Consider the following 27,717-nt stretch of genomic DNA (forward strand, 5'->3'; position numbering starts at 1 on the left):
GGGACAGGCAAAGAAGCAGGGTGGGGGTGACCCCTGTGGGGGGGGGGGCAGAGTAATTACTTGGGTTAATTATTAGCGGGTGTGGGGGGGGGTGTTCCTGTTTAGCTCCCCCCGGGCGTGAACGGGCCTCCCCCTCCCAACACCCTTCCCTCCCTCTCCCCCCCAACACCCTCCCCCCTCCCCCCCGCGCCCCTCCCCTAGCCCCGCCCCCCCCGGTTGCCATAGCAGCGGCCGGGCCTGTCATGGCGGCGGCCGCCGCGCGCTCGCTGTCCTGGCCGGGCCGGCGCGCGCTGCCGCTGGTGGTGATCCTGGGCGCCACGGGCACCGGCAAGTCGGAGCTGGCGCTGCAGCTGGGCCTGCGGCTGGGCGGGGAGATCGTGGGCGCCGACTCCATGCAGGTAGCGCGGGGGGGTCCCCGCTGCGTTGCCATCGCTCCCGGACCGGGGGCCGAGGCCGCACGTAGGGGCCGGGAGAGTTGGCAGCCCCGGGGAAAGGGGCCGGGCCGCAAAAGCGCCTGACCGAGGGAAGCTCCACCCCCCCCGGGGGCTCCCCGCTTTGGGGGGGGCACTGCCCCCCCTCCCCCCCCGGCCTTGCCCAGGCTGCACGTGCCACCGTTCAGGGCAGTCGATAAGACCCTGCCGCGCCCACGAGGCCTCCCTGCCCGAGTCCCAGTGCAAGGCCAGGGCCCATCCAAACGGTAGCTCAGGGGCTTGTGTGTAGGGTTCCTGGGGTGCACGGAGCGCTTCGTCTGGGGAGCCGTGGGGTGGGGGGGGTCCGCCTTTGCAGACACTGTTGTGGGAATAGGGTCCAAATGAAGACCGTGGTCCCATTTGGATGCTCAGTCTGGACGCTTGGATCGCTGCTTCCAAATGCTTCCCGCGTATTAAAGGGACTACCTGGATAATACGCTCTGCAGCATTCCTATTTTATATTTTTATAATCTTGACTGGTAATATGCTTATTTTAAGCAGGTTTTTTATTTTCATCTATTCAAATTGTCACATCAAACAAAATTACGGTTTTTAAACGTCCCCCCCAATTGTTTATCTATTTACATTTTCACAGTTTAGAGAACTTTTTGGAGGGGCACATCAGATGTGGTCTGTGCCTAGGAAAGTTCACGATACCATCTACATGTTTTGTTAGTGTTTAAAGTGCTACCGTACTATTTGTTATTTTCCTGTACATACTAACCCTCTGAAGCTGTTTAATAACGTACATGCTGAGATTAAAAAAGTTAAGTCTTATAACAGTTAAAATACAAATTGCCAACATCACGTCAAAATATACAAAGTAAATATCTTTAAGTGTTCAACATTTTTCTTATTTTGCCTATTTGTAAATTTCTGTTAGCAATGGAAATATTTTTTCATCTGTATGGGTATATGGTGAAAGCAGTGTTCATTTTCATTTACCAACAAAAGACTAATCTTTCTCAGCCTAAAGATAAATAATATTAAAAACAATTCCTTACCGGCTGCTAGTGACATATCATGAAAGGGACATCAGCTTAAAAATCACATGTAAATACATTCATTTCTTTACCTATCTTACTAATAACATCGGTGTTTATTACAAGTGAAAGATTTTAATATCTCCATTGTATCTGTTACTGTTTTATTTACTTTTTGGATTTCAGTTAGCTTGGACAATGAAAATCAACGAAGTAAGTTTTGCCTTTGTTTATAGTCACTTTCACTTAGGTCTCAGTGTTGCAATGTTTTGGATTTCAAACATTGTTACTTTAAAATTTGTCATGTTTTTTATTAAATTGTGGCAATATTCCTGTTAGATTATTTTTTACCATTTTTTACCATATTTTAATTTGCTGCCAAATTTAAGGTGTTGGGTTTTTACTTTTTAAACCTGAAATAATTTTTTAAAACTGTGAATCTATTATCTCCCCCCCCCTCCCCATGAGACATTGTCTGTTGTCTTTTTGCACCTCACTCAGTTTAGACAGTGAAATTACACTGGTTGCTTTTACTTTCTGGTTCTTGTGTATTAGCTCTCGGCTGCTGTCTGGGTTCTGGTCTAGAAGGAGGGGTAGGCCAGCACTCTTTCTACCAAATTTAAAACAAGTAATGAAAACGCTTCTGCTCATGTGAAGGTTTTTAAAACTCAAGGAGGTGAGAGCGGGGAGGGTTAGGCCTGAACTAAGTTGAAGTGACAAAAAGTACTTAACACTAGGGATGTGAACGAGTAGTCCAGGGGTCTCCAAACTTTTCAGCCCGAGGGCCGCATTAACTATCAAACAGCAGTTCGGGGGCCGACTACACACTTGAGGTCCAAATAAAAAACAATCCATACATGGATGTTGTTTTTAATTATTTATTTAATATTATTTTATTCAGTTATTATTTAATAACACATTCATACACCACACATGAACACCTGTATTAGTGTGAATGGTGAAATTGTTTCCTGGATGCCAAAATAGCAGACATTTCTGGCTTTAGATTTGTTGTCCCTAACATCAACAGTGACCTGAGATTATCATCGGACAAGTTTGTTCTCAAATTGTTCTTCACGTATTTCATTCTTGAAAATGTTTGTTCACACAGGTATGTTGTTCCAAAGATTGAAAGGTACCTTGATGCAAAAGTTTTGACATTAGGAAAGTCTTCCTTGGGCAAAAACTGGTAGAAACCCACCAGTCCTATTTTGAACTTGTCCCTAAGGAGGTCATTTGCTTGCAACTCAATGACTTCCAGCTGCAGTTCATCTGGGCAACTGGCCACATCTGCTTCAAATGGGTTTTGAAACAATCTCACTTCTTCTGCCTTTGAATCCAAAAAGGTCTCCACGGGCCGGATGAGAGGGCCTCGCGGGCCGCATCCGGCCCCCGGGCCGTAGTTTGGAGACCCCTGGAGTAGTCGATTAACCCAGAAGACTAGGCTTATGGGTTAATCTAGTTGACTACTTGCATTCCCATCCCCCTTGCTGCCTCTGTATCAACCGGTTCCCCTCAGCACTGCCTCCACGGTGCCATCTCCCCCCATTTCCCCCTCTGATAGAGGCAGCAGTGCAGGGGCACCGGGGGAGGCAGCTGCGAAGCATCCCTGGCCCGTGACAGTCACAGGCTTGCAGCAAACAGAGGCAGCCTGTCCCCAGGGAGCTTGGACCCCTTGCAGACAGGGGCTGCTGCCATACCAGTGCTGCTGCCTCTGTATCAGAGGCAGGAGCTTGGGGTGGCAGGCAGCCGGACTGCGCGGGGAGCTAGTTTTTAAACTGGCTCCTCTCTCAGACTAGCTTCCTCCTGGCACTCTGTGCTGCTGCCTCTGATCCAGAGTCAACAGCGCGGGGTGTCAGGGGGCTCCCTGGGAGTGGGGCTGGAGTGAACTGGCTGCTTGCCCTGCCCTTGGGGACTATAGAATAATTGACTAACCACTAAGAATTCATGCGGTTAGTCGACTGTTCCACATGGGCATACACGGATTTCCAAGGTGAGGAGCCCCTTGCGCTGCCCAGGGCTCAGAACGGTGGTCTGGAGGCCAAGCATACGCCTAGTGAATGAGCTGCAAGCCCTTCAGAGCAGTCGTGCTTGCGTTTGGGATTCTGACCCCATGGTAGATCCCAGAGACGTTTTCATAGGGGGAGGAGGTAAACTTTTTTCCTTTGGAATCTTTAGTTACTGGGGGTAAATCTCTCTGGTATAGCGTCTTCCGTGGGGATTTGCACAAGTGTCACACATGCTAAGTCTGCACTTTGAGCCAGGGGGGTCTTTTCTCTTTTCTTTTCGCTTATGGCTACGTGTACTAGCTCTTATTGAGCTAGCGGGAGCACGAGGTAGTGGGGGGACAGTTGCCTCGGGGCCCAGTGATTTAAAAGGGCCTGCACCTTCTAGCCACAGCCAGTGCTATAGTGGCAGGATCCCAGGGCCCTTTGAATCTCTGCTGGAGGTCTGGCTGGCGCATGTGGGATGGCACTGTATTGCTGGCTGGGGGGAGGCCAGCTTCAACCCACCCTCCTGAGGCTCTGCTGCTTCTGGGGCCTGCAACCGGCCCCTGCCCACCTTTCTGAGGGCTTGGTGAAGTCTGATGGCTGCCTTGAGCAGGAGTATAAATAGCAGCATAGCCTCGGTACCATGGGTGGCCTGGGTGGTGTCGGAAGACACACAGATAAGCCGTGCCTCTTCTGCCCTGACGACGTTGCTATTTGTACTTGTGCTCGCTTGGTAAGGTAAGTGCTCGCACAAGGTGTGTGTAGACTCGCGTGCAGTGATGAAGTTACGCTGGTACAGCTGTTTCCAGTCTAAACAAGCCCTAAGCTTTCACCAGCATGATTCTTAGCCCCTCTAGCAATGAGGAAAACTTTGCCAGGGTGATGTGCAGTGGGATGCGAATGCCGATTTAGAGCACCGTGAACTTTGCCAAGTTATTGGGTGTTATGACTCATTTTGCCTGACACAGCAGAAATGAGTCTGTGTCACGGTAGTTGCATGAAAAAAACCCCCAAGTAGTCCCATGGCACCCTAGAGAATAACAAAAATATTTCCGTAGTATCATGAGCTTTTGTGGGTGGGAGGAAAAAAGACTGATGGGAGGGTTTTGCGATGGGGAAAAACATGGGTAGCCTGCATCTAATAAACGTGGCAGAATTTTTATGGCCAGGAAGAGATGTTTCTGCTGCAATAAGGATCAATTCCTCCTCTCGTGGAAGTCAATGGGAAATCAAGAGAGTCTTGCTCTGTCCTTGGTTCCATTTTGCAGAATTGGTTGGGACTGGCTGCCACGACATGTTCTGGGACCTGACCTACATTCTGTGCTCTGGTTATCGGTGTCTCCACGGTGGGAATGTATCGACTTGGGAAATTCTGACTCCCGGCAGCCAGTGGAAAGCAGACTTTGTAGCAGTTACTCATATCCTAACTGGGACTGTGGAGGGAGAGCTGAGCAGCTCTCCTGCTTTTATCCTGTAATGCAGCATGCTCACCCGGTGGCTTTTGGAGGCTGCCAGGCGAGGGAGGGAAGCCTTCCTCTCTGAGGTGCTGGGCGCCTGAAGGCATGGTGCGGATCGGAGCTGCTTAACACAAAGCGCCCTGGCTCTCTTAGGCATTAGCAGTTGGAAGAATGCGTCTGCTGTCTTTCCGGGCTAGTTCCTGTCGAGCGGCATCTCCCAGACCTGGCTGTAGCATTCAGGGATCCTGGTATATTACCATGTAGGGCTGGGATTGGGTGTGTCTGCCCTTTTTCAGAACCCCTTCCTAAGTGACAAGTACCCGCTAGAAGGTTGTTCTGAGATGGCTCTGTCCCTGTGCTGCAGACACTCCTCAAACACTGGCCGAATGCGAGTGTTTAGGCAGCTGAGTAAGTCGAAGCCGTGGCTGAGGAAGGTGATGGCAGTTCTCCAAAACCACCTGTTCTGGTGATAGGGTGGGCAAGGTCTGGCTTGCAGGATCCTTATATTGGGGGCTGAGTTATGGATTTGCAGCCCCCTGTTGGGTGGCTCAGGATATCAGGATTAGGGATGTAAAATCCCATTTAATCAGTAAACCGGTTAAACAGGATCCCACATATTTTTACACTTCCTGTGCCAGAGTTTATGCTCCGTTCCATTTTCCTCACTAGGATTTAACTTCTGCAGTTTAAGGGATGCCTTTTTGCCTCTCGCTGCTTTTGCTTCGCTATGTTGTTTAGCCACAGTGGCACTTTAAAAAATAAAAATAAAAAATTGGGGATATACATTTAAATTGAGCTTCTCTGATGGCATCTTTAAAACGTTTCCATGCATCTTGCATGAAATTCACTTTTGACATGGTGTCTTTAATTTCTGTTTAACGAACCTCATTTTTGTGTAACCCCCGTTTCTGAAAAAGGGGCTTTTGTGATGCCGTTTTATGCCCATTTTGAGAGGAAGGAGGATTCAGTGGTTAGTGCCCCAGCCTGGCATTCATGTGGCTATGGTTCAGGTGCTGTAGGCCCAGATTCTCAAAGGGCATTTCGTGTTGTCATTTTCCTTGGTTTCGTAACCCTAATGAGCCTCCTTTAGGAGTCACACCAGCTCTCTAGGGCTTCTGCATGCTGCCCTGGAGGAGACAGAGACCTTACCAAGTGCTTTGTGGAAGATGGGTTAACTCTGGTGTAACTCTGCAGTGCCTGCTAATAATGGAGAAAGCTGAAGAAAGAAAAGGCCCATTTCCTCCTTGCACATCAGACTGCTGCGTAACTTTTCTTCCCATGCGAGGGAGAAATTCCTCGACAATAACTTGAGGCTCCTCTTCAGAAACCGTAAGGATCACTGGGGGTTAGATGGCCCCAGTGTGGAGTGTGTTTATCCTCCCACGCCCAGCTGGGGTTGGGCAGTGCTCTTATCCCCATTGTACACATGGGGATCACAGTGCCTGAGGCCCAGATTTCCACTGTAGCTAATGGTAGTTACGCATCTAAACAGCTAAGGGACTCGCCCAAGGTCCCCTGTGAAATCTGTGGCAGGGCAAGGATTTGAACCCAAGTGACATGAAGGTAGGTTGTGGCGCTCATCACTGGGCCATCCTTCCTCATAGTGGGGATACCAAACTGCAGTTCCATCGCTGTTGAGTTGCGCCTTTCACTCCTGATGGGCTAGAAATGGCACCCATCCTATTGTTTGTATTACTCCATCTCCCCCATGCTGCCAGACCCATTTCTCACCCACCGGTTGTGTGTTGTGTTCAAGACTGGAAGCCCTTTGGGGCAGGGGTTGTCATTTAGTGAGTGAGTTTCATCACGATTAGCACCATGACTTTCATGGCCGCGCTCCATGCCTCAGTTTCCCCACTGGTAAAAAGGCGATACTGATACACTCCCACCTCAATGAAATGCTTGGGCTCCGGGGCTGAATCTACCCCGATATTTATACGGCTGTAGCAGGGCTAAGGATTGCGATTGCCAGTGTTGAACTCTGAGTCTCAGAGGGCTGGTGCTCCAGACTGCTGCTAATCTGTTCTGGGGCCTTAGACCGCAACAAAGGCTTATCTGAAACGCTTGCTGAAAATAGACACCAGTGCTGGCGTGAGGATGTCTCAGCTGCGAGGCCCTGAAGACAGCCAGCTGGTGGAATCTTTCTTTTCTCTTTGCTCCCTGTGTGTAAAAAGCTCCCTTTGTTCTGCTCCCGGCCCACACACTGCCACCCCACTCCTCCTCCTCCTCCTCTTGTTTCAAGATACGCGGGGAGCCTCTCCTGGTTTTTCTCAGGAGAGCCTTGAAGGACTGTGTGCGCTCTGTAAATCCGAGCTCTGCCTGTGTAGGGCGCAGGGACTTATTTACTCCCTGCTCCTCACCCCGTCTGCACCTCCCTTGCTGCTAGTCAAGCCCTGCCATTGCCAAGAGATTTGGGTGTATCACTCTCAGGCGGGGTGGACGGGGGGAGCTAGGGGAGCTGAACAGCTGGTGGGCCTTGCCCGGGCACAGCGTCTGTCCTTTGCCCTTTGTTCGTCTGGGTTTGCCTCCCGCTCCCAGCTCTGTCTGCATGAGGGATGTAACAGTGTGCCATTTAAATGGTTGACTGAAAAGCATGAGCTCCTGGCCCCGCTCCCAGGGAGCTGGCTGCCACCCAGTGCTGCTGGCTCTGTATCAGAGGCAGCAGCGTGGGGCAGCAGCCTATTTCCCGGGAGCAGGGAAGCAGGCGGGAGCCCGTGGGTGTCTGGAGCCTGCTTCCGAGCCAGCTTCCAGCATGCACTGGCTCCAGGACTGCTGGCTGCCGCCCCACATGCAGACTCTGCTGTGTGAGACTTATACTGCAGAGCCCAGAGTGCAGCCAGCTCCCCAGGAAGCGGGGCTGGGAGCCGGCTGTGGAGCAGGCTGGGAGCCGGCTGTGTGTAACAGCGAACAGTCTGAGGGGTTACCTAAAGAACCGCTTTTTAACATCCGAGTTTGTGCTCTGAGCTGGCTGCGTTTCCACAGGTTGCTCCCCTACAGAGCTCGTTGACAGGCAGCCGTTCTCTTCATGATGGAGTTAAGGGGGTGCCGATGGGGGGGGGGGGCACTTTCCGAGTGCCATGCCCAAGGGGCAAGGTAAACAAGCAAATGGTATTTCTCTCTGCAGCTTTCCTGAAATGCGCTATCAAACTGGAAGGCCTGCAGTCCCTCCTTCCCCCTCTCGGGGGGGCTAGGCGTGGACAGAAGCCTGAAGAATTTGGCAGATATTAGCAGAGGTCCTTCCCAATCTACTGTCCCTTCTTCCTCCCTGCCTTCCATCCCCTAAGCGTAGCGCCACTCTAAGGGGTTATGGGGAGAACGCCTCGGGGTGCTGGGTGCTGCCCAAACGTGCATGATCCCTGCCCTCGAGAGCTAATGGTCTGCAAGGACCAGCAAAGGGCTCCGGCAGAAGGGCCGAGACACAGGCACGAGCGATGGATGGTACCTGTCACGTTAGTGCCAGGGTGTGGGGGTTAATTGTGTGGGCGCGGTTGTGCTGGAGGAGGGTGGGGGATTAGCTAATCAGAGACCGGGGGTGAAGGGGACTAGGGGAAGGGAACGAAGGGGTGTGTGGAGGACAGATGGAGTCAGCCTGCCTAGGAAGCTGTAGAGGGTGTTGGAGCAAATGGCCAGTCAGCTCGGGGGAAAGTGGCCAGAGTCCAATCTAGGGGAAGAAGCCATGGGGCACAGAGGAGGGCACCAGAGCCCACAGGTCCCTGCTGCAGCTGCTTATGTGTGCTCCTGCCGGCTGAGGCCAGCGCTGCACAAGAGCCTTGCTGAGATGGTCCTACTGGTATCAGGGAGACCCAGCTTAACTAGCGACAGAAAGGCTTTTGCAGTGTCGCTTGCCCCTCCAGGGAGCGAAATGAGCGCTCCCGGCATGAGGAGTCTTGTACTGGTAGAACTGGAGCTGGCTAGGGCTGTATTCAGACCTCACTGCCCGCTGCCATGCTGCCAGGCTAAGTCTACACTGGCGGCTTCTTGTGCAAAAACTCTTCCAGAAGAGAGCGTCTGCACTGGCATGTGCTTTTGCACAAGAGCATCCATGCCAGTGTAGACGCTCTCTTGCGCAAGAAATTCATGTTGCCTGTTTACACTGGCCTCTTCTGGCAGAGCTCTTGCGCAAGGGGGCTTCTTCCTGAGCGGGAGCGTCAGAGTTCTCGCCCAAGAAACCCTGATTTCATACATTAGAACGTCAAGAACACGTGGCCAATGTAGACAGGCAGCAAGTTTTTGCGCAAGATGGCACCAGTGTAGACACAGCCCCAAGGTTTGCAGTGCAGACAGGGGCCACGTCTCTGGGCAGCCCCTCCCTGGGGGGTTTTCCTTCCTTTCTCCCTATTGTGTGCGGTTGCTCAGGGGGCCCAGGGAAGCAGCCCTTCGGAGAGGGAGGCCCTGCTGAGTGTGCTGGCGGCTTGCTCCAAGCCAGGGAGGGGGAGCTGCTTTGCTCCAGTAACCTCCCGTTGTTCATCTTCTGCCTGACCCTCCCCCTCGCCAGAGTGATCTGTTGAGAGCACTTGCAGGAGACATTGTGCCCCATCCGTCTCTGGGGCTGACGGGGTGGCACTAGCAGGAGGGGAGTGGAGTGGAGAGGAATGGCTCCGTGAGTCTGGCTCTCCGGCAGTGCTCCCCCCCATCTTTTCCATCCATGTGCAGAATACGTTTTGTGCATCCACCGAGGCATGTGCACCACCAGGAGAAACGCAAACCTAGCTGTGGGCGCGCTGCTAATCAGCTGGAGTCTCTCCCGAGCGGCCGCGCAAGCGCCCAGCTTCCAGGGAACGCTGCTCTCCCGTGCCGCAGACCACCCTCATCGCACCGAGCCCGCCTGACGGGCCCTTATTCCAGCACCGGCTCTAACCAGAGGCCTGGCGTGTGCAGAAAACTCCAGCCTGAGATTCACTGTGCTGACTGCATGCTCCCTGGGAGCCAGCCCGGCGCTCAGCCCCATGGTTACAAAGCAGGGCCTCAGTGGGTGTCTCGCACAAAGAAGGCACAGTCCTTACGGCGTTGAAATCTGATTTGGAACAGAGAGGCTGCTTTATGAGCGATGGCTTCGTCCGCGCACGCCGTGCTGAGTCCTGGGGGAGCGCTGAGCTATAGAACCCGGCTCTGATCTGGGTTTGTTTGCAGGCTCTTTAGAGCCGTGGTGCAGCTGCTTCTCCGCGCGGGCTGCCAACAGCATGCAAGGCCCTTTGTGCTGGGCCAGGCCCGTGCCAGGGTCCAGGGCATACAGCCGGAAGAGACTTGTGTTTGCACAGGGCTGTGAAGCATGCCAGGGACACACCCAGCAATGGGACAAGGGGCTCTTCTGAAAGAGCTCTCCTCAGGGGACCCTGGCTCTGCCGTTTACACTGCTAGCTCCTTCTGCTGGGTGTTTCCTTCAGTGGTGGATCTCGGGCATGACCTTGGTCTTTGTGCTGTCTGGATCCAAGGCTTGTCTGGTCACTAAGGCTATGTCTACACTGCAGGAATTTGGAGGCGGTGCAAATGAAGCGCTCATTAGCATGTCTCGTGTTCTCATTTGCATAGTCTCTTCCGATCCGTTTTGCAGAAGAGGTTTTTGCGCAAGAAACCGCAGTGTAGCCGGGGCAAAACACCCTTTTGCGCAAGATCCTGTTTGCCTACCTTTGGGGAGGATAAGGGTTCTTGCGCAGGAGGGTTTTTCGCAAATGAGAGTGCGAGAAATGCTACCGAGCGCTTCATTTGCGCTGCCTCTGCCGACAAATTCCTGCAGTGTAGCCGTCGCCTAAGAGTCCTGCAGAAGGATTGGCCTGGTTTAAAGAAAAACGTATTGCTGAAATCAAGGAACGTGATCCGGCGGCTAGCCTCCGGCCACCGGGAGATGTGAGCCCCGTCCCTTGCTGTGACGGGCGGGGTGCATCTTGAGTGCCTCTGTGGATCACTCCTCTGCCTCATGGGATATAATTAGGGGAGGAGCTCGGAGATCTACACATGCAAAGTGCTCCTACGTCTGTCTTGTGCCCCGAGGAGCGAGTGAATAGCCCAGTGGTACTAGACTCCCTCGCTGACGGGGGTTCTTAGTCAGGGCTTCGGAAAACAAGCAGATCCACTAGCATCAGTTGGCTGGATGTGACGGCAAGTCTTTTGTTGTCCCTGACGGGTGTGGTGCCTTGAATAGGATCTGGGATCGATGTCCTTCTCTGAAACGCCGATCTTCCGGCGTGCGCCATGCACGGGACCTTCCAGGACACCGCTGCAGGGAACAATACAGGCATGCGCCTGTCCGCTCGGCGCCACATGGTGTGTGCGGCAATGGGTGTGGGTGTGAAGGACACGTCCACAGAGATCAGTGCGGTATCGCCACAGGTAGCCCGGTGGGCTTGTTGTGACTGGGGCGTTCCTCTCTGGATCCAGAGCATTGGCGGATTCGGGCTCTGAAGCATCCCCAGGGAGCTGACTTGGTGCCTCTATGTTGCTGCCCTGTGAAGTGTTGTCGGCTGGGCCGGGGCTAGGGAGGGCTGACGCTTCCCTGGGTGGGAGAGAGCAGCTGCAGCCACAGCGGAGAATTTCTTACTCCTGATTGTCTTCCGTCCGTCTCTCTACCTTGCCGGCTTCTTGGATCACATTTCCCCTGTGGCCCGTTCCGAGAAGGAGAGAGACTGCCACGCCGCAGACCGAGCAGCTGGCTCTGGATAATCTCCTGCTCCTTTTGTGTGAATGATTTGCCCACCCTCGCGCTGCCTGCCACCTGACAAGATCGGGTGCGGAAAGGTGAGAGTGTTTTACGGGGCAGTAGGCATGAAGATGCAGGGTAACCCGCCCACGCATCCCCCAGCTGATCCGAGGCACTGCGAGGACCAGGACCCAGGAGTCCTGCCCCCGGTCCCACGACAGGAAACACCATGGAGTTGACGGGAATGAGACTAGGCCAGCTCTCCCAGCTGGACTCTGGTCAAATGCTGCTTCCTGCCCAGAGGCCCCCTGAATCTTCAGCAACCACTGGCAAAGGAAGGGCTCCTGTTGAAGTGGGGAATTGGGGTGTCTTCGATCTTCCCAGATAACCTAGCGCTAGTGCTTCGCCCTTCCTGCCCACGGACAGGGTCCGCTCTTGTCCAAGGCCACACGCAGGGGCCACGTGCTCAGTCCCCGGCTCCCAGCCTGTGTGTTACACCCTGGCTCCCCTCCAAAGGGAGCGGTGAATCCTTTCCGAAGGGTGTGTGGCTGATTGGGCACCGGGCTGGGACAGAGGAAACCAGGGTTCTAGACCCAGCTTTGCACAGGCTGACCTTGAGCAAGTCACGGCGCCGCTTTGTGCCTCAGTTTCCCTGCCTGTGACGTGGGGAGGACTCTGACCCTCCTCTGTTAAATACTTTGGAGTTGCCTGTGCTGGATAAGAGCGAGGTGCTATTACTGCTCACGTGACTCTCGGTTCTCTGCACTGTGCTTTCCCCCTGGGGTTCCTCGTGCCGGGATGGTAGCCCGGACTAAGGGTGGCCTGAGGTCTGCTTTACGACTTACAATTGTGTGTGGGGTTGGGGATTGTAAGTGACGCCTCAGCACCCCGTACCACTCTCCCCTCCCTTGTTGCCTCCTCTCTGGTCCCTGGGGCTTGCCCCTTCGACCCTTTGAAAGACCGTGGGAATTCTGGGGGTGCGCTGAGCGTGGGCGAGTCCCCGCTGACCTCCAAGCTGGAGACTTTGGTTCTGTTACGGCCTCTGCTCCTGTGGGGAAGGATGCGGCTCCTCTTGCGGGGCCGTTGGCCTGGACCGACGGATGGCGTTTCCCTTTGTCCCTGGCCGGATGTCACCAAGCAGTCACCAGGGATAGGCTCAGCTCTTCTTGGGTGTGAGAGTGCCGGCTGTTAGCGCGTTCTTGTGGCTCCGTGGGGCCGGTGGGTGTTTGCTGAGGGATCTCGTCCCCGCACGGGGCTTTGTGCTCTGCGAGGGACCCTGTGTTTGCAAAGAGCTGCACCTGAAGGGAGACCAGCAGTCGTGGCCGGTGAAGTTCACGAAGACAGGCCGTTGTGTGAGGGCTGGACGCGGGAGCCGGGCCCCGCGAGGCTGCCCTGATCAGTGGCTCTTCCCTGGCCTTCCAGTCGCTGGCTGTCAGTCACGTGCCTGGGGCTGTTTGGCCCCCGCTCAAGCAGACGCTGCCCTGATTGGCCAGTCTGTTGATGCCAGGGCTGAATGTGGCCTGCCTTTCTCTGGCCCGTGTGTGGCCGGCTCAGAGGCTGCTGGGAGGGCGAGGTAGGGGAGTGTCTGGTGAGCATGAAGGGTTAGCTGGAGTGGCCTGTGTGCGGGGGGCTAGGGTGGTGGAGCAGATCCCTCCCTTTTCCCCTGTGGCAGGGGGGTTTCGGACGCTCATCTCCTGCTTTCTGGGTCCCAGGTGTACAAGGGGCTGGACATCATCACAAACAAGGTATCTTCCCGGGAGCAGGCTTCATGCCGACACCACATGATCGGCTTCGTGGATCCCTTGGTCTCTAACTACACCGTCGTGGACTTTCGGAACAAAGCCTCGGCCCTGATATCCTTTCCTAGAGCAGTCCATCTGGCCGGACTAGTACACACCTCGCGCCTCCCTTCTGTCCCCCTCTGGGCCAGGAGTGACGTCCCTAAAAAACCCCAGAGCTGGTGGGAGAACGTTAAGCCGGTGGGGAATGGGGCTGCTAGTCTCCGAGGACCATTAGCTTGTCCGAACCTCTTTGTGTCCAGGAGCGGGCATCTGGGCATCTCGTGTCAGGCCAGATACCATGGCCAGCAAAAGGAGCAACTCGGCAGCCAGTGCGCTCTTGGAGCAGTGCTGCTGGTGTGTTCGAAGGCACTCGACAGCTACCTGGGCAGGCTGGAATTCGGACAGAGCCGCTCTTGCTACGTGCCACCTGCGGCGAACGCAGAGCAGAGCTCAGAGGTGGAAAATCATCCCCTCCCCCCTCCGACCCACATTGGTGGGGTTTGGAATAGACAGTGGAACCCTGCAGGGAGCCCCGGGGTGGAGAGCAGGTGCTGGCTGGCTCTCCCCGCAGCACGGTTGTCCATTGACCGATTAAAACCGAGCGGAGTTTGTACTGCAGGGAGGCCTGAGGAAATGGAGCCGTGCTGTGACCTGGCAGGCCCAGGGCTCTGCTTCACGCTGTCAGACCGGATTCAGGAGGGTTGTGCGTAGTAGGGAGGGAAGAGTGTAGCCGTGTAACTGATAAGCATGGGCCTGCCACACACGGCTCCCGGTCCAGGGCCCTGGGAGGCAGCACTGTGGAGCAGCAGCCAGCACCCCGGGAGTGGGTGGCAGGCGGAGCTGGCGACTGCCCTGCTTGTAACCATGTAACCACTGACGTGTTCGTCAGTTACACGGTCCATCGATTACGGGCGTTTTAACGTGGCAGCCAGACACAGCTGTTCCCCGGTATAGCCGGGTTGTGGCAAGCTCCCTTCCTCTCCTCGAGCGCTGAGATTTCCCAGCGCTTCCTTGGCCCCTGCCTCGCTCCTTAACTGAGCACATTGAAGAGATATTTGCCCGAGAGAAGATCCCAATTGTGGTGGGCGGCACCAACTATTACATCGAGTCCCTGCTCTGGAAGGTCCTTGTCGACACCAAGGTAGGAGCCTGGGCGAGGCAGGTCCCCTCCCCGCTTCTGGGCTTGCTGCGATTGGAAGGAGATTGACCTTCCTCCACTGAAACGCTGCAGTGGGCCTGTGCGCCCCCCTGGGTGCAGAGCAGCACACCGGGTGCATGCAGGCCCTGCCCTCCCTTGGGGGCAGCCAGAGGCAAGCGCCTGCCTCTGTTAGCTGGGTCCGCGCTAGCAGGCCTGGCGGCCGATTGCCGGTGCTGCGGGGATAACTCTATTTCACAAGGCTCTGTCAATCTGGGGCCAGCGCCCTGCGTGAGGCTTGAGTGCTGCGCTCCGCTTGCAGGCCACGAGTCTGCTTGGAGCCAGGCCGGAGCCGTGATGTTCAGGCCCGGCACTGCCCCAGAACTTGGGGGGGGATTTGGCTGCCTGGTTTTGATGGGGGCTCGCTGGTCTGTCCCATTGTCACCCCCCCCGGGAAGCGGAGAGTCCAGTGCGCAGCAGGTTTGAGCAGGGTCTCCCTTTGGCCTGCAGGAACATGCACGGAGATGTGACTCGGGCAGCCCAATCTGTGCCCCACAGGAGACGACCGGCCCTTCCCCTCAGGGAGCAGCCAGCCGGAAGGAAGAACTGGAGCAGCTGGACAGCCACGAGCTCCATCGCCGGCTGCGCCAAGTGGACCCGGAAATGGCGGCCAGGCTGCACCCCCGCAATAAGCGCAAAGTGGCCAGGTGAGCTCGTCTAGCTGGAGCGCTGAGCTGGGGGCGCCTGGTGCCTTTCGCAGCCTCCCTTGCTATACGTCGTCCAGTCTGCCGTGGCCTGGCCCTGGTGGGGAGGTGGGCACCGCCGCCTCCTGCTCTGCGTCCAACCTGTTGTCCTGAACAAACTCGCTTTCTCGCCTCGGGTTCGGTTGCCCCTCGCTCCACGGTGCGTTGGGCGAGACTGGGGATGTAAAGGGTTAACCGCTGAGCCTGACCCTGAGCTTACCGGGTCTGGTTAACCAGTAGGAGCTGGAGCAGCCCCTGTGCGATGGGCCCAGCTTCGCCCCCCCCACCGTAGGGAGGTTACACGCTGGCTCCCCAGGAGTGGGCTGCAAAGCTTCAAGAAGCTTTACGCTGCAGCGCCTGTAACCGCTAGGGTTCCACCCGGCTCCGGTTTTAAACCCCTAGACTAGACGAGCAGCAGGTGAGCGCTGAGGCTGGGGGGCGGGGGCGTCGCAGAGAGGGAGGAATTGGGTGTGTCCGGCCGATGCAGAGCCTTGCCGGTGCTGAAGGAGGGTGGCTCTCCTCTCTCTGGTGCTGGAGGAAGCAGTCTCTGGCCCTTGGGCTCTGTTAATGCCATCATCCTGAGAGCCGGGGCAGAGCCTTCCTCGGGAGACTGGGATCTCTGGGGGGTGGGTGGAGGTGCCTCACGGGGAGAGGGAGTGAAAGTGACTCCCTGCTTTCCCACTGCTGCCTGGGACGCCAGGGAGCCCCCTCTGGGGCGTGGTTCCTTGGGGCGCTTTGCAGCCAGCGGGGGTATGAACTGTGCCGCTCCCTCTGCAGGGAGACACCTGGAAACAGGCCCAAACCCAAAGGGAGCAGGTTCCGGCTCCTCCCGTTCCCGAGCCACTGGCTAGGTCTGGCGCTGTGCCTGGGAGGCCGCCCGGCTCCACCTCGGGAGGGACTAGCATGGGAGCCAAAGCCCAGGCCCTCTGCACCCAGCCCAGGCTTGCAAGTCTCGGGCACGCTCGGAGGCATCAGTGAGGGTGGGGTGGTCGGGCACAGGCCTCCCATGGCCCTGAGCGTAGCGCTGCCCACGGGCCCGGCGCTCTCCCTGGGAGCCCCCGCCGGCAGGGGCCGCGGCAGCAGCTTGGCTGAGCTCTTGAAAGAGAAGGCGGCCGTGCTGGCCGAGTGCCAGACCATGGAGCTGTGGGAACGGGGCCCCGGCGAGATGGGACTTGTCTCCTCAAACCGACTCTTCCCTCCCAGCCCTGCCCGCAGGGGGAGCGGAGCAACGCCCACCCCGTTCGCACGGGAGCGGCGCGGCCCTAGTTCTGCAGCGGGGAGGAGCCGCAGCCCTCTGTGACCTCTCTGAGCCGCGGGACCAGCCCCTTCCCTGGAGCGCCTCTTGGCGGGAAGGGGCAGGACCGGAGCCAGGACCTCTCCCACCCCTTCACCCGCAGGGCCTCTCTCAGCACCGTGAACGCAGGGTGTTTCCTACAGGCAGCTGCGTGCGTTACGCCCCTCTGCCCCCAGCAGCTCCGGGCACACCGATGGGAACCTTTCCCCTGGGTGGGAGGGCTGGGTTTTCCTGTGTGTTCCTGGGTTCCCTGTCGCTGTCTCCTGGAGGCTGCTGGGCAGGTGGAAATGGCTCCTAACCCCGTCGCTGAGCCCGTCTGCCTGTCCCACAGGAGCCTGCAGGTGTTTGAAGAAACTGGGATCCCCCACAGCGAGCACCTGCATCGACAGCAAGAGGAGGATGGTGGGAGCCCACTGGGGGGGCCCCTGAAGTACCCACACTCCTGTATCCTGTGGCTTTATGCAGACCAGGCAGGTAAAGAGAGCGGAACGGGCAGAGCTGTCCTGGGGGCAGGGCTGGCTTCCCTCTGCGCCCGCGACACAGGCAGGGCCTCTCCCGTTCCCAGAGCAGCCTCCCTCCTGAGCCGTGTGGCAGCCTCGTCCGGTGCCTGGTCTGAGCCGGGAGGCCGAGAGCCCGGCTGAGCAGCGTGTGCACTGTGGCGTTCATGTGAGACCTCCCTGGGGGTCCCGCCCCTGCCCCCATTAGTCTTGGCCATTCCCCCTCGTACCCTTCATAGCATCCTCCTTCCTCGGGTCCCCCCTCACTTGACCATGCCCACGGGCCCTGCAGCATGGCACATGCCTGGTCAGAGTTCTTAGCGCGCAACCCAACGAAAGGCTGGGTCCCGTCCTGTCCAAGTTTTGACATTGGCTTTAATGAGAGCAGGGTCTGCCCCTTACTGCCCTGTAGCCCCCAGAAGCCCCTGTCAATAGACTTGCTCCAGTTTTATGTGTGGGGAAACGGGGGCAGGGGGCAGGGACAGGACTTGCCCAGGCTCCTACAGCGAGCCAGTGGCCACGCCGGGAATGGAACCCGGGTCCTGCTTTCTGTCCGTTGGGTCTCGTGGCCTGCGCTGCCGTCCAGGGGCCACAGCGCGAGTTCAGAGCTCAGGGCCTTAGTTGCTGGCCCCCGTGGAGGAGCTTTGGCGCTGGTGCCCTTTGCCCCAGCAGGGTGCAAGCGATGTGGGAGTCTCGCGGCGGGGATGGGAGGATGATGATGGGGATGGGTACCTGGTGATGGAGGGCCAGGATGCAGCGGGAAGCCGGGCACGCTCGGGGCTGGGGCTGGGGCTGGCTGTGCTGCGCATGGTGTGTGAATCGTGGTGATCTCTGCCAGTTCTAGACGAACGGCTGGACAAGCGGGTGGACGCCATGCTGGCTGCAGGGCTCCTGGAGGAGCTGCTGGACTTCCACCAGCGTTACAACCAGCAGAAGGTGGCTGAGGACTGGTGAGTGTTCGTCCGGCTGCTCCGCTCCTCGCTCCTGTTCGCGGTCGCGTCTCCGGAGAGCCGACTCTTCGTAATTCTGGGCTCGTAATTGAAGAGGGTGGGGCTGGCTAGTGCTTGAGACATCCAGGATTGGGCTGGTCTGATGGTACCTTGGGCCGCAAACCTCACCCGCCAGACCTTGGCCCTTGCTGGGGCTGCTCCCACGTGGCTGCTGACAGCTGCGCTGTTCTGCACCCCGGGGAGCTGCTGTTCTGGGGCCGTGGCACCGAGAGGGGCAGCTCCCTGCTCCAGGGGACGGGGGTTCACCTGCTGCCTGTGACCGGATTCTCCAGCCAGGATTATCAGCACGGGATTTTCCAGTCGATTGGCTTCAAGGAGTTCCACGAGTACCTGATCACGGAGGGGAAGTGCCCAAAGGAGACCAGCGCCCAGCTGCAGGAGAAAGGTGGGAACCACGTGCCTGGGAGGCTCTCGCTCATGCCTGGTAGCCCACGGGTGGGGTTTGAGTCTGCCCCTAGCAGGGCTGGGCAGTGACCTGAGGACCCAGCGCCCCATCTCCCCCCCCCCCCCACCTGATGAGCCCTGCTGGTGTCGCTTGGCAGGGTCTGGGGTCCTTTGCCAGCTGCGCCGGGGTCCCTGGGGAAGGGCTCCTTGGATCCGGGCAGCCGGGTCTCTGCCGTGGTTAGAGGCAGCGGGGGATGGAAACTCCTTTGCCATTGCTGGGTGAGCCAGAGGTGGTCTCGCTTGCCCCGTGACAAGCTCTGTTAAAGCCTCCAGTCCGTCTCCTCCCTAGAGGCTGCCCCGAGGGCTTTGCCCAGCTGGGTTTTACCTGTCCCCCATGATGGTGTTTCCGTTGCTTCCCTCCCCTGTCATCAGTCCAGCGGTAACTATCCAATTAGCCCAGCCCCCGCCTGTCTCCCCTGGGGTTCACACCTTCCCCCGCCCTGCCCCCGACCCAGACCCCCGGCTTCTTTCACCTCCCTGACGCCTAATTGCCATTCGCTTCGTTACCTTCTTTTGAAAGGGATTCAGGCTCTGAAACGAGTGACCAAGAAATACGCCCGGAAACAGAACAAGTGGGTCCGAAACCGCTTCTTGACACGTAAGCCCGGCTGTTACATCCCTTCCCCCTGCTCCCTCTGCCCCTTTCACCTCTGCTCTGAGCTGTCTCCGCATCCTCCGCCCCCCTGCCCAAGTGAGCTCTGCTTTGTTAGGTGCGTAGCAGCCTGGGAGGGGGCCACGTTACAGACACAAATTACATAACACGGATCTCCCGGAGCCACCCTGGGAAATGCTTCTGCGTGAATTTCCCCCTGCTGAGCCTCATGGATGTTCTCCCCCGGGTGTGAGGCTGCTGCTCCCCAAGGATCGGTCCACCAGCCCCGGGGGGGGGGAAGGGGGGTTCTCTGCCTTCAGCTGCTGGCTGCGGCGCACAGGCCGTGCTGTTCTACTTAGTTCCTTGCCCGTCTGGGCCAGGCCTGCCCAGCCGCGGCTGTGCCCCTTCCCCATCCTGATCTCCCTGCCCGGGCGCTCGCTCCCTGCTCGTCCAGCTGTGACCGGGAGCTCTCTACCCCTCCTAGGAGAAGCAGCCTCACTGCTGGCTAAAATCCCAGCAGCCCCAACCCCATACACCCCCCCCAGCTCCTCCACACGTCTCTCCCCTGCTCCTGCACTCGCTGTTGCTGGTGGTCGGTTCCCTGGCTGCTTGCAGTCCTGCTCTCTCCTGGAAGGAGCCCCAGAGGACCCGCCCATCGTGTTTGCTTCGCCACATGAGCCCGCACGCACGGGAGTGAAAAGCTCAGCGGACAGCTGCCCTCCGGATTAGGAGCTGCAGCCGATTGTCCGTTCCAGGCCTGCCGCGGACACCATGACGGCAGGAAGCCAGTGGGACTTCCCTAGCTCTGGAGCTGGGCCAGGATCAGCAGCTGGGAGCCGAGAGCTTGTTGAAAGGTGGTTGGGAGGGTCAAGAAAAAGAGAGAGAAACCCAACCAGGCCAGGAAACCGACTTGCAGCTGAGCACAGAGCTTTCCTGGGGCCAGTTGCCTGGCATCTGGGTCTCACCTTTCTGCCACCTGGCAGGTGGGGGGCAGGTGCACCTTTTATTGGCCTCTCCGGAGCCTTGTTTGTGGTTGGAGCAATAAAAGGCAGCACCTGCCGGATGCCGCAGCCTTTGATGGCTTTGTCTCCGAGGCGAGGCCTTCGCTCCGGCGGCTGGCAGGTGAGTCCTGGCAGCAGGACGGGGGAGCGACATGGCAGTGGAGTGTGTGCTGTGTGGGGTGCAGATATGTCTGCACCCACGTCACATGCAGGTGTCCAGATGACGCCCACCTGTTGCTACCGGCAGACGCCTCCGCAGTGCGGCCACCTCTGCAGCCTCGCTAGCCGTTACGGCTGGAGAGCCGACAACCAGGCAGGAGCCCTGAGGTGCCTGTTCCAAGCCCCAGGCTCGAGCCTCCCAGGAAGAACAGTTCTGGCGAGATGCTGGAGCAGTCTGGGTCTCCACCTGACCCCTGCTGGCTCGGGGTATGGACTTTTCCAGGGGGCGGAGCCAGTGGGACGCTGGTTGTAGTTACTGGGGGAGCACAACTTGCTTGGCTCTTGCAAAGCTTGAGATGTTGGGCTTTGTCCCTTGATTGCCAAGGGCCCTGCTGGCCGGTGGGTTTGAGGCGCCGCGTCATTTGAGGCTGTGCGGTGCCGACCGAGCTCAGGGCCAGTCTCTCGGAGTATCGCAGGACGAGCTGGTGAGCCCATGGGGACCCTCTGCACCGAAGATGCAGGGATGTTGGCCCTGCAGGAGCAGGGTGACTGCTTGGCTAGGACACTGCTGGCAGCTAATTGCTTCTGCTCTGTGTTTCTCCCTAGGCCCCGGACCCCACGTGCCCCCAGTGTATGGCTTGGAGGTGACTGATCTCTCCCAGTGGGATGAGAACGTGCTGAAACCTGCCCTTCAGATTGTGGAGAGCTTCATCCAGGTGAACGTCATCCGTGGCGGGGTATGTGGGAGGAAGCTTCTTTTGGGGGGCGTCTGATCTCTCTGGCCAGCGGGGTGGGGGCTGTTGCCAGACCTACTGCCTGTCCCTTCCATACGCTGCTGCTGTCACTAGAGATCTTACCCCCACAGCTCCCCAAGGGAGCCTCTGACCCAGAGCTCCCTCTGTCCCAACCCGGGCAGCTTCCGCTCTGCTCCGATAGCCTCTAAGCTTGCCCCTCTCAGGCTGATTTCTGGCTGTGTCCCACCGTGATGAGGTGCCCCCGAATGCCCAGCACACCCCTGGAAGGAGACTCGTGTCCTAGTTTCCCCCCAGGCTCCATGGGGAAGCCGCCTCTCTCCCAATCCCACGGCAGCAGGAGCAAGGAGGGGAACCTCGCTGAATAGCAACTGACCTGACACACTTGTCGCTTCAGGGGCAGCAGCCGTTGGCCGAGCCTGTAAAGATGGAGAGCAAGATGCTTGAGGACAAATGGAGTCATCACATGTGTGAGCTTTGTGACAAAATCATCATTGGGGACCGCGAATGGGCAGGTAGGATCCGGAGGGGGGAGATACGTGGGGAGGGCAGGAAGTGAGTCCATAGATACCTGCGCTTGGCCATGTGACCTTCATCACATGATCTCCGGTTTGTTTACAGCCCCTTATAAAAGCAGCCACTTGCAAGCCTGGAGGGGGTTCGCAAGCCTTGCCAGAGCAGCCATCTGTCAGCTCTTACCATCGCGGGTGGGGGAGGACACAGTAAAGCTCACGCTCTCCTCTGGCATGGGGTCGGAGGAGTCCTCGTAGTCAGAACCCTGCTTAGCGCGTGGCTTCCGATGGGCCTTGTTACCAAGTCAGGAGGGTTAGTGAACAAAGCAGCTTGTTTCTTTTGCAGTTATTGTTTGTGTGAAATAAAAAACAGTCTGTTCTGGAGAGCTTTTTGAAGTCAGCCTTGCCCCACCCTTAAGGTTTTGTAAAACTAAAGCGTTTCCAGATCTAATGCCTACAGGAGCATTTTCGTGATTTTTTTTTTAAACTGAATTTTAATTCCATTGAAATAAAAATCTTTTAAACCAATTAACATTCCTCGGAAGCGCAGAACCTTGAAGTGAAATTGGCTAGAAACTGGCTCGCAGCAGCTGTGAAACGGACACCTCTGTCTTCATTGTGCAAACTGAGTGAAATGCTGCAGTGTCAATAGCAAGGACTAGATTTTAAAGATTCGTTTACTTGTATTGATTTAAAGAGAGGTTTCTAGCATAGGGAAGCTGGTGCTTTTGATGCAGCAGTTCTCTGTAACAGGCTTAAATCGTAAAGGTAACGATCTGGTTTTCAGTAGATCTGTGTATTGGGCTAGTCTGAAGACATTTTAAAAGCCATCCAGACACACCCAGAAGAGAGGGGCATGTGGGGGCATGTCTACATTACAGTGTTATTTTGAAATAGCTTATTTCGAAATAACGCGTCTACACACAAAATGCATTTCGAAATAGCGCGTCCACACTGAGCGGACTCTGAATCGCATTTAAGGCTGGCTAGAACCAGTTCTGGCAGGGCACCAGGTCAGGACTTGCTGCAAAGGGCTGCTGCCTGACTCTCTTAGGTCTGTGCTTAAAGGGACTGCCCCCCCCTCCCCCCCCGGCCAGTTCTCAGGTTTCCCTGCTTGCTTGTCTACCTCGATGAGGGACAGCAAAGCATTTTGTCTCTCCGTGCTCTAGTTGCTCGGGACACCACAGCACTCTGCAACATGGAGCCAGAGCTGCCCCTGGGCACTCTGGTGCTTCTCTTGGATGTGTTGCTGTGAGCCTGGCTGCACTTGCTGCAGGCTGCCATCCGGGAGGTCCATCAGGGGGCTGTCAGTATCCAGGAGCCCCTGCGGGAGAGCTTCCACCCTGAGGAGCACTAAGAGCCTCCCTTGTCTGCCCCACGGGGGGGCTTGTGCCTCATTCCTCCCTCACGTCCTTCCACTTACCCCTCCCTAACCCCCCTTCCTGATGTCAAATAAAATACATGTATTTTCATGAACACAACTCTCTTTATTTAAAAAAACTGGGGGGGGGGGATGAAACTGGTGAGACTGGGGAAAGGAGGTGGGAGAGAGGAGAAGAGAGGGTGGCAGAGGGGAAGGGGAAACCTGAGAGGAGGCAGCTGGAAGGGGGAAGCAAGCGGAAGAAGGGGGAGGGGAAGTTCAGGGCTCAGGGTTGGGGGTCTCGCCAGACCAACTTGATTGTCATGCAAACCTGCTCCTGGGTTCGCATGTGGCCTTTGGTGGCCTGGCTGGCAGCTCTCCTGCCATAGACGTCTGCGTTCCTCCATCTAGTGCGGAGATCATGGACGGTGCCCCCCCCCCCCAACCTGAATAAGGTCCATGATCTACACCCTGGACCAGGAAGGCACCTGCTTTCTCTGGGCCCTGGCAGACTCCTGGGAGCTGGCAGACTGCTCCTGGGGAGCGGTGGAGGGCTGGCTGCCAGTGGCTTGCTGGCTCATGTTTTGGGGCCACTGGGTCAGGGGCAGTGACTGCTGGCTGTGGGCAGGCAGGCTTGGAGCTGGCACAGGCACTGTGGCCAGAGTCTACCTCTTTAAGGGCTCCAGGGAGCGGGGGGGAGGGAGAGAAGTGTTCTTGGTTGAGGTTGGAGTGGCCATGAGGGCACCCTGGGAAGGCTGGAGGCCCCCTATTGCGAAATAAGTGCTCCTCTATTTCGATTTTATTTCAAAATAATGGCTTGGCTGTGTAGACGCTAGGACATTTATTTTGAAATAACTTTGCTGTGTAGACAGACCCTGAGAGATTTGAGGCCCCATGCCAGGCTGCTAGGGCCCGGGAAGCTGCATGAGCAGAGTGATCCTTCCATAAGTTACATTTACCCCTTTTATGTGGGTGTCACCCCAGTTCCCATTTAATAATAATATTTATTTATCCTTGATCAGTGTGCGATCCCTGCATCTAGCCCTGTTTGGCACCAACCCGTAAATGGTGCGGGAGGAGTGTCGGGGAGGGCAGGCACATGGAGAACTGAACTGAAACGTTGCCGTTCAGTGTGGTGTTAAAGCTACACATTTAAACATAGGAGGCAGGAAACTAAAACCCTGGGGGCAGGGAGTCCCCTTGAAATCTAGTCGGTTTCTGCCAGTGAGTTAGAAGTAGTTGCAGAAGCAGCTCCTGGCCCTGGTTGTCCTCTTGGTTTCTGTGGGTGGTTTTTTGGTTGTTTTGTTTGTTTGTTGTACAATTGCACTTTCATGTTTCAAAATGAAACTCTCACCAATGACAGGAGAGAGGTTCTGCTGTTCCAGTTAAACTTTGGTATCATTTGTAACAAAATGTCAGCAAGAAGTGTGATTTAGGGGTGTGAAAATGGTTATTTGTTTTACTATTTTAATTCCAGGCTCGCTGCCCAGCCCTGCTGCGGCCATGGGGCCTGCCTCCGTCCCATCATGGCTGTGAGGTTCCACCAGCTGGGCTGGGTTAACCATTGAGCATACTGGTAAGCCTGATGCTTACCAGTATGCTTACCAGTTAATTGTTTTAACACCCCTAGATTGCAACCTGATGGTGTCCCAAAAACATTTCAATAAAGTAGCAGATTTGCATGAAACCTTCTTTGGAAGGAGGTCAAAAAAAAGGTTTGGAAAACACTCTAGGGCCCCGAATCTGCAGATGAATATGCATATGCTTACCTAAGGCCTTATCTATGCTGAAGTAGTATTGCCTTACCTATGCTGGCATGGTTAGAGCAGCAACCCCCCCCCCCCCACACACACACTATGGCGCAGGGATGTTAAAATGTGTGTAATTAAGTAACTGGTACATGGTTCCACATAGGGGGGCAGGCAGCTTCCTGGGAGCCAGTGCGCGTAGGGAGCCAACTTTTAAGCTGGCTCTCTGTGAGTACCAGCTCCCACCTGGCATCATGTAACGGGAGTGTGCATGTAACCATGAACACTAACTGATAAGCCCAGGCTCATTGGTTAACCATTTACAGGGTCACACTTTCACATCCCTAGTGAGGAGGCTGTTATAAGCACTTTTATACTGATATACGGCCATTGCTATTCTGGTTTGGTGAGGTACTTGATAGGGATGTAATTGCATGTACCTAACGGTTTGATGGGCATAACGGTTACGCTATGAAAACTTTGAGTGTAGGCCAGGGACTGTTTTTGTGCTCAAAGGGAAGCAGACACATGGGTGTTTCCAGGATCAGGGCCTAACTGTGACACCCTGGGCTTTAGGACAGCTCTGTAGGTGTTAACGTTACCCAGTCTATGGAGACCCACAACACCCAGCCCTGGTGTACTGCCTAGAAAGGCGTATGGTGCCAGACAATTGTGCAGCTTCACGACATAATGAGACATGACCATCGTTTTGTGATACCAGTCTTCTGGCAGATGCTCTTCACTGAAGGCTAGACACAGCAGTGTAGCGGTCACCCATTTCTGAGGCAACATCTACACTGCTGCAGTAAGTTGACCTAAAGTACTCGCTCCAGCTATGTGAATAACATAGCTGAGTCGACATACCTTCAGTCAAGTTAGTGCGGTGTTTACACCACACGGAGTCAACGAGAGATGCTCTTCTGTCTACTTACCTTACTCTTTTCGTTTGGGGTAGAGTACCAGGGTCAACTGGAGAGTGATCTGTGGTTGATTTGGCAGGTCTTTGCTAGACCTGCGAAGTCGACTGCCAGTGTATTGATCTCTCCTCCGTAGATCCCAACTGTAGTGTAGATGAAGCCAGAGGGCTGGTCTACACTACCACGGGAGAGCCATCTAAATTACAGTACTTTAGCTACCTGAATAACATAGCTACCAGGTTGACGTACTTGTATCTACTTACCATGATGTCTTCACTGTGATGTGTCACCTGGAGACGCTCTCCCATCAACTCCCTCGTGCTTCTCGCTAAGGTAGAGTAGTAGAGTCAATGGGAGAGCGATTGGTGATTGATTTATTGTGTCTTGTATTACTTTACCCCTACTGGATTGATCGCTGCTCCATGGACCCAGCCATAGTGAATACAGGCCATTGGTCTTCTGAAGTGTGTGTGTGTGTAATGTTTATCCATTTGGATTAGTCAAGTGGATGACAATATTTTAAACACAAAGCCTTTCCCTAGTAGGAAGTGATTTGGCCTAAAAGGAATACCTCCGCGAGAGACAGGAAGAGATGCTACTGGGGCGTGGGAGTCAGATCCTAAGAGGTAATGGGCTTCCTCATGCCCCTAGGGAGCGAAAGGGGGGAGCTGAGGCCCATCATGGGATTGGCCGAGTTGGGTGTTTCCTTTCCCAAGTCCCCCCGAGTCACTTGGTCTTCTTTTTGCCCCCAGCTCACACGAAGTCAAAGACGCACGTGTACCAGCTGAAGAAAAGATGGAAGCTGCACTCCAGCCTCAGCTCGGCAGGAAGCCGAGCCCCTTACACAGAGACTCAAGGAGATAGCGACGGGACGGAGAACTTGGGACGGGACCAAATCTAGCCTCTGTCCTGCCCCCGGCAGCCGGGAAGCAGGGTCAGCCGCCGTTCTGCCCCCCGATGGAATCGATCGAATGGAGCAGAGCACAGGGAGGGTCTGGGGATAGGCAGAGCAGGCCGTAGGCAGGCGTGTGCCGCCTTCAGCCGGCATGAATGGGGCCGGGATCCCAAAGCCTGAAAGCAGCCGAGCCTCCAAGCAAGCTCCCCGGGGGCCGCCGTGTGGCGTTGTCTGTCAGTCCCAGGCAGTGATGCAGCATCTCACCTGGGGGGGGGGGGGGTCTAATTTGCCGGCACTTGAGTGGGTCATTCTCAGGGACAGACACACTGTGCTCATGCCAGCCTTGGCCACAAGCAGAGAGCTACGGGCTGGGGAATTCTTGCCACCGTCATTTATTTATGGAGGCTTTTTCCACACCTGAATAAAGTAGAAACATTGGGGGTTTAGCAAGGGCGTGACTGGCCTTCTGGTTTGGTCGCTCCGTTCTGTGCCAGGCTTCTGGGGCCTGCATGTTATCCCGGGGCTGCTCTCTTCTCCGGACATGCCCGAGGAAGCTGCGCCCCTCCCCTTGGCATGCCCTGGGTAGAAGGGAGTCTCCTCTCTGCCTGTCGCAGCCAGGCCGCACCTTTGAAACCGTCTTGCCAAGGGGCTAGAACTAAGCTCCGTGGAGTTGGCCCCGGGTGAGCCCTGATGCCCAGGGGCTCCTCCCTTGGTTTGGCAGCCGTGGGGCTCGGCGGCGTATGGGGAGCAGGTGTGCTCCAGGGGCCTCTCGCGTTTCTGTGGGGCAGGGAATGCCTCTGCGCTTCATTCTGATGGTGCCGCGAGAGATCCAGCCTCCTTGTGTAAAACCCGCTCTGTCGGGGCCCGGGGCTTGGGGGAAGATTGCCTCAAAGAGTGCAGGCTGCTGGGCTAAGGCTTCTGCCTTGGGGCTTCTGGCCTTCAGAGTGCCAGGTGTCCCTGCAGCTGCCCCAGACGCACTCAGTGTGGGCGCCCCAGGGCTCTGCGCATTGGGGAGCAGCCTGAATGGCTGAAAAGGGGCTTCTAGGGACAGATCCCCCTCTGGCGGGCTCGGGGGTGGATCTGGGGTTGGGGGTTAGGCTGACTGGCCAGGATACGCTCTCGGGTCCCGGGTGCTGCAGTGTAACGCCCTGCAAATCAGCATCACTGATTTGTTTGACCCACCGGGGGAGCTCCGCCCAGAGAAGGGTAGCTGCTGTGGCCCTCCCTTGCGCTGGATCGGCAAGAGCTGAATGCCGGCTTTGGCGCGTCCAACGCTGCTGTTTTGTAAGGACCCCGAGGCAGAGAGCCTTCCCTCCCCCTCCCCCGCTCCCGCCTTTCCCAG

The 27,717-nt window shown here is 56.5% G+C and overlaps 1 protein-coding gene across 3 annotated transcripts; it reads left to right on the top strand.

Moving 5' to 3' along the window:
- Positions 1–207: 207 nt before the first annotated feature.
- On the top strand, positions 208–27,717 carry TRIT1 (tRNA isopentenyltransferase 1). Of its 3 annotated transcripts, XM_075909008.1 has the most exons (12): positions 260–398; positions 11,514–11,633; positions 13,248–13,388; positions 14,359–14,457; positions 14,962–15,158; positions 16,820–16,962; positions 17,824–17,935; positions 18,268–18,380; positions 18,960–19,037; positions 20,798–20,907; positions 21,341–21,458; positions 26,233–27,717. In XM_075909008.1, exons 2-12 carry the CDS (start codon positions 11,580–11,582, stop codon positions 26,379–26,381), a joined length of 1,314 nt encoding a protein of 437 aa, XP_075765123.1. In that variant the 5' UTR covers positions 260–398; positions 11,514–11,579; the 3' UTR covers positions 26,382–27,717. The 3 variants fall into 3 exon arrangements, with proteins under 3 accessions (XP_075765122.1, XP_075765123.1, XP_075765124.1); XM_075909007.1 differs by lacking the exon at positions 11,514–11,633 and having other exon boundaries at positions 208–398; XM_075909009.1 differs by lacking the exon at positions 11,514–11,633 and having other exon boundaries at positions 305–327.

This window comes from Pelodiscus sinensis, chromosome 25, assembly GCF_049634645.1.
Source record: "Pelodiscus sinensis isolate JC-2024 chromosome 25, ASM4963464v1, whole genome shotgun sequence".
Lineage (NCBI taxonomy): Eukaryota > Metazoa > Chordata > Testudines > Trionychidae > Pelodiscus > Pelodiscus sinensis.

Bases quoted from the DNA above. Each gene is read 5' to 3' on its own strand.
- TRIT1 (XM_075909007.1), top strand. From the start codon at position 243: ATGGCGGCGGCCGCCGCGCGCTCGCTGTCCTGGCCGGGCCGGCGCGCG. The intron at 399-13,247 runs GTAGCGCGGGGG...TCTGGGTCCCAG, and splicing joins TGGGCGCCGACTCCATGCAG to GTGTACAAGGGGCTGGACAT. The intron at 13,389-14,358 runs ATATCCTTTCCT...TTAACTGAGCAC, and splicing joins GGAACAAAGCCTCGGCCCTG to ATTGAAGAGATATTTGCCCG.